The following is a 5389-nucleotide window of genomic DNA, read 5'->3' as shown; positions in this document are numbered from 1 at the left end:
CCCCCCCCACCAGTGGGACCCCCGCCCCGGGGCAGAGGCTCTGCAAAACGGGCCAGGGCCGTGGCATAAACTGCTGCAACCCCCAGAGCCTCGTTGCTTCAGCAACTGATAAAGGCCGGGGTTTAGCAATGGCTCCCACCCACACCGCTCTTGTGCAAGAAGGGGAAGGAGCCACCCGGGGCGACTCCGGCACCGCGCTCGGGCAGGAGACGGAGCCCAGTCCTGCTCCAAATGCCGGAGACAGAGCGGGTGCGAGGCAGGGCAGGGCAGGGCATCGCCTTCCCGCGGCAAGGCAGCTGCCGCCAAGCGTGATGCCCGCGATGGCAGAGGACGGGGCAGAGGCCACCCCCACGTTTCGGCAAAGCCTGCCGGGCTCGGCAGGTCGCCGGTGCAGGGATCCGCCGCGGAGGATGCTCTGATTTCTGTGCAAGACTTCCTCTCCCGCCGCTTCCCCGCTGCCGGAGCCGGTGTGCCTCCCACGCACGGTGTGCCGTGAGCTGCTGCCTTCTCAGAGGGCGAGTTGGGAATCGTTTAAAAGTTGGTGTTTTCCGGGAAGACGGAGCAAACGAGGAGCTGAAAGTCCTTCAGCAGTGGGGGGCCATTGGCACAGCTTTTGGGTGCCGCAGGGTAGGGACAGGGGTTGGGATGGATCCCGGTGCCGGCTGAGGCTGGGGTGCTGCCAGTGCCTTTGCCGGCTGGGAATGCCTGGCTGCAGGCTGCAGACTGTCTGTCGGGGATGCTTTTCCCCAGGCTGCCCAGTTTATCTCACTCCCCAGCTTTGGCCAGCCTGCCTGGGCGAGGGTGCGAGACCCTGCCCGGACCCTGGAGGGGTTTGCACCGATGTCGTGCCCTGGGCATGGTCCCGAGGGGATGAAAACTCCTGGAAGGGTGAAAGCAGAGCTGGCTGATACTGGCCATTCACTCCTCTCACTGCTTCTCCCCACGGCAGAAATGGAGGAAGTTCTGGGGTGTCTTATACCGGGAAAGCTCCTGTTCCACCGCCCGCCTGGAGCTCTTCGAGGGCTCGGCACCGCCGGCCGCGGAGAAGCTGCGGAAAGGCGAGGGCAGCAAGCGGCTGGTCAAGCTGAGCGACTGCGTGCATGTGGCGGAGGCGAGCGGCGATGCCGGCTGCCCCAAGGAGACCGTCCCTTTCCTGCTGGAGACCACCGACAAGCGGTACCTCCTGGCTGCTGACGGCACTGAGGCGGCCGACTGGATCCAGAAGCTCTGCGAGCTGGCCTTCCCGGTATGCACTGGACGTGGATAACAGGGGCACGGGAGACAGCGGGATCCCTGCCGGGGATTTCCAGGGGTCTGCTGGGACGGGGCAGGCTGGGGGGATGCTGTGTGCTGCCCTCGCTCACCCGCTGCTCTTTCCCGGGCAGAGGAGCAGGGAGGAGCAGGCAGCAGGCAAGGATGGTCAGCAGAGCTCGCTGGGCACCAACAGCGAGTTCTCCATGGAGGAAAACTCCCTCTACAGCTCCCGAGGCAAAGGTAGGCTCCGGGAAGCGGGGAAGGTGCAGCGGGGTTGGGTTGGCTTGCACAGGAAGCAATGCATGTCCTGCAGCACCTCAGCATCCCCCCCTTCCCAAGGCACCTCGGCCAGTTTTGCACCAGAGAGCAGCCCCCGCCGCGGCTGTGTGCAGGAGGTGTGGTGGAAAGTCTTCCCCTGAAATAACTCCTTCCTGCTCTGTGGTTTGGCAGGGCTGGGTTTTGCTGCGCTATCAGCTTGCTCCTGCGCAGCCAGAGCCCTCAAGCCCTTATCAGCCGGACGCCGCTTCCCCGACGCCCCGGCTGCAGGGGCTCACGAACCCCATGGCACCTCCCTGGGGTGAAAGATGCAGCTTTGCTCTCGCAGCAAGGAACTCTGCTCCTTGCATGTGTCAAATGCCACCTTCCTCCACCCCCAGCCGGCTTGGAGCAGGCGTTCAAGGTGACGGTGAGGGCCACCGAGTCCTCCGAGCGCTGCCGGCTCTGGGGCCGGTGCATCCTGCGAGCCGGCGAGGAGGCACTGGAGCTGCAGCATTTCCAGACCTTCGAGATCCTCTACAGCTGGCCCTACCATTTCCTGAGACGCTTCGGACGGGATAAGGTAAGCGGGATCCGGGAAGGGTGGGCTGGCGGTGGGCTGCGGCACGGGGTCCTGATCCTGTCCCTCCCCAGGTGACCTTCTCCTTCGAGGCCGGCCGGCGCTGCGCATCTGGAGAAGGCAACTTTGAGTTTGAGACCAGGCAAGGCAACGAGATCTTCCAGGCGATCGAATCGGCCATCAACAGGCATCGGTGCCGGGGAGCCGAGGAGCCGCGGCGGGGCGGCCCCGGGGACGATGCCACCCGGCCGCTCGGCCACACCAAGATGCCCAGCTGGGCGCAGGGGCACGAGGAGCCCGGCGGCACCAAGTCCTCCTCGCTGGAGCCCACCTGGGAGGGGAAGGTGCCAAAAGCCAAGCCGGCGACGTCCCCCGGCAACTGCTCTGGGGCCGGGGAGCCGTTGGGTACCTTCCTGCCCTCCCGCGGTGCCGACTGCTCCTACGCCGAGCCCTGCAACTCCGTCCGTCGGGGGAACCCCCCGGTGCCGGAGAAGAACCGGAGGCAGGATGCTCCGGCCAAGGAGACCGCCGAATCCGAGTATGCCATCCCTTTCGACACCATCGCCAAGACCTTCGTGGCTCGCAAGTTCGGCAAGCTGGTCCGTCACCCCAGGGAGGTCCCCGACCCTTTCTACGACAGCATCGAGGAGGCAGGGGGGCGAGTGGGCAAGCAGCCCCCGCAGCTCCCCACCGTCGCCAAACCCGACCACATCTACGACGAGCCCGAGGGTCTGTCCACCCACATCGTCTACGACGAGCCCGAGGAGGTGAAGGGGGAGGCGTGGAGGCTGCAGGCGGCCCCGGAGGAGCCCACCGGGCACGAGTACCCCTTCTACAACCCGCAGCAGGATGACTACGCCGTGCCCAAAAGAGCCGTCCCTCTCCGGCAACCCTTCCTCCTGCAGGGCAAGGAGTGGCTGGGGGACACCGAGTATGACAACGTGGCCCTCAAATTTGCCAAGAAGAGGAACCTGCAGTGAGTGGGATGGGGAAGGAGAGGAGAAAACCCTCCCTCCCTGTCCTGCGGCTGGCGGATCTCCCCCCCCGTCCCCTCCCCTAGCAGAGCTGAGACCCCCCCAGCTCAGCGCACCCATGGCCGGAGAAGACCGGAGCGAAGCTCTCCCCTCCATCCCGGGCAATCCCTCCGGAGCGGCGGGGCTACACATCTGGCCAGCTGCGGCACCGGCAGCCGGGATGCGCCCGCTGGAGGGCACTGTGGGCCCGCCGGACCGGCAGGGCACGGCAGGCAGCGGTCGGGCAGGGGTCGTGTCCGTGTGTCCGTCCCCCCGCAGCCCCCATCCGCTCGTATCATCCCGCAGCCTCAGGACCAGCACCTTGTAGCCTGCTCCTGAGGAACAGACCCCCAAATTCCCCCTGCTCCTCACCCGGTCAAACTAGGGGAACCTCAGCTTTGCAGGCTGCGGAACCCTCACGAGCATCCCTAGGGATGCGAAGCCCTAGGGATGCGCGTCCCCACATCCCTAGGGATGCACATCCCACCCTGTGAGGGCAGCTGGATAATGCACAGCCCCGGGATGCCGAGCCCATGCTGCTGGCGATGCACATCCCTGGGGATGCACAGCCCGTACAGTGACTGCAGCCGGATGATGCTCAGCCCCGGGATGCTCAGCCCACGCTGCAAGGGCCGGCTGGTGATGCACACCCCACACCTCGAAGGCAAGCGGACGACGCACAGCTGGCACAGCAAACACACCCCACCTGCAGATTTCTCTTGGCCCGCTCAGCCCTTGCCGAGTTGGCACCGTGGGCGCACGCAGCCCCCAGCCCCCCCTGCCCCACCACGTCCCTGTTCTCAGTCCCCGCCAGCGCTGTGGCCAGGGCTGGGCATCGTGCCTGTCCGAAGGTCATGCCACATCCTCGCTCAGCAAGAACAGTGGCATAAATTTCTACTGTCTCAGCCGTGTTTTTATTTTTAATTTTTTTTTTTTTTTTTTATAAAACCACTTTCCAGCTCCTCTGAATTATAGATGAAATACTCAGCTTTATTGTCATGGTGATTTTCGTGGCTGGCTCCTCTCCTCCCAGTACAACGAGACCAGTATGCAGCCTGACACAGCCTGACTCGCTCTGGGTCAGCCTGCTCCTCCTCCTCCTCCTCCTCCTCCCAGCCATCTCCAGCCCTGCACGGCCCTTGCTAGGGCACATCCAACCCCTCAGCTGGTGAGAGGCACCAGCCCCAATTCCCCATCGGCTGATGGTCCCCCAGCACAGAACGGTCTCCCTGGGCTGCCCCGGGCTCCGTCGGTGCCCATCACCCCACACAGGCCATCTCCGGTGCACACCAGCTCTGTCACCGCGATGGAGGGACCTTGGGAGCTGCTGCCGGTCCCCCACCACCCCAGCAGGTCTGCCACCAAAGGCAAAGAAAAGGCATGAATTATTTATAGTCTCTTTCAATCAAATAAATGCTTAGGTGCTTGAGTTAATTTCCTGGATCCTGAAAATCCAAAGTGTAGACTTTTAATAAGGCAAATTAAGTGCTTTATATATTACACTGATTAAAGCTCCGTATCAATCTATCACACGCTGGATTGAAGGGGCCAGGAAACAAACAGGTCCCCAGCAGCCGTGCTCCCCTCGTGCAGGCAGCGGTGGGCTCTGCTGCCTGCCCTGCCCGGGATCACACAGGGCACAGGGATGCTCCCTGTGCAGAAACACCTAAAATAGGTCTGAGGAAAAAAAAAAAAGAAGAAAAAACAAGTTTCTAATAGGTTTTTCCAGCGAGTCAACATCAGACCAAGGAAAAGCATGGAGCAAGGCAGATGGTGCCGTGCCCTGGGACCTGCCGACAGCATGGGCAGAAGTTTAGGAGGCAGGAGGGTGTGCTGAGGGATGGGAGATGATCCTTAGCCAACCGTCCCCATCCTTTCCCTGGTCTGTTCCTACAGCAGCAAGGGATGATCCCTGTCCATGACCGGGCTGGTTCCCATCTGCAGACCCCGGGCAGCCCGGGCATGGCCAGGAGCATCCAGCAGCACCACCGGCTTGGTTAGTTGGAGCTCTGGGAACTCCTGATGGCACACTGCCATTCACTGGGAATCAATTGCTTAAGCGTGTGCTATTAATAATTAGTGCTCATTATGGTGGTTATTTATTATTAATCAGTGTTAACACAGTCCTCTCTCCTCGCCATCCTCCAGCCAGGCTCCCCACTGCGATCCCCGCTCCTTCCAGCCGCCTCCACCTCTATTTTTCTTCATTAACCAAAGAAATGGAAACACCTTCCCAACTTCACTTAAAGATCCTATGGGTCTAACGAGATTTGTACCGTGCCAGTCA

The 5389-nt window shown here is 62.3% G+C and overlaps 1 protein-coding gene across 1 annotated transcript; it reads left to right on the top strand.

The window, feature by feature from the left end:
- The first annotated feature begins 187 nt into the window (after window positions 1-187).
- On the top strand, window positions 188-3125 carry DOK2 (docking protein 2, 56kDa). The gene is made up of 5 exons (XM_010562779.1): window positions 188-249; window positions 950-1246; window positions 1386-1494; window positions 1911-2092; window positions 2164-3125. Exons 1-5 carry the CDS (start codon window positions 232-234, stop codon window positions 3067-3069), a joined length of 1512 nt encoding a protein of 503 aa, XP_010561081.1. The 5' UTR covers window positions 188-231; the 3' UTR covers window positions 3070-3125.
- Window positions 3126-5389: the final 2264 nt, after the last annotated feature.

Source organism: Haliaeetus leucocephalus, unplaced genomic scaffold (genome assembly GCF_000737465.1).
Source record: "Haliaeetus leucocephalus isolate CR32 unplaced genomic scaffold, Haliaeetus_leucocephalus-4.0 Scaffold162, whole genome shotgun sequence".
Lineage (NCBI taxonomy): Eukaryota > Metazoa > Chordata > Aves > Accipitriformes > Accipitridae > Haliaeetus > Haliaeetus leucocephalus.
Note: the sequence above shows the minus strand (reverse complement) of the source record. Positions and strands in the feature narration are given on the sequence as shown.

What these genes read in the sequence shown, in the direction of transcription:
- DOK2 (XM_010562779.1), top strand. An exon ending in CTACAGCTCCCGAGGCAAAG is followed by an intron (nt 1,495 to 1,910) that starts GTAGGCTCCGGG and finishes CTCCACCCCCAG; the next exon opens with CCGGCTTGGAGCAGGCGTTC. An exon ending in GACGCTTCGGACGGGATAAG is followed by an intron (nt 2,093 to 2,163) that starts GTAAGCGGGATC and finishes GTCCCTCCCCAG; the next exon opens with GTGACCTTCTCCTTCGAGGC.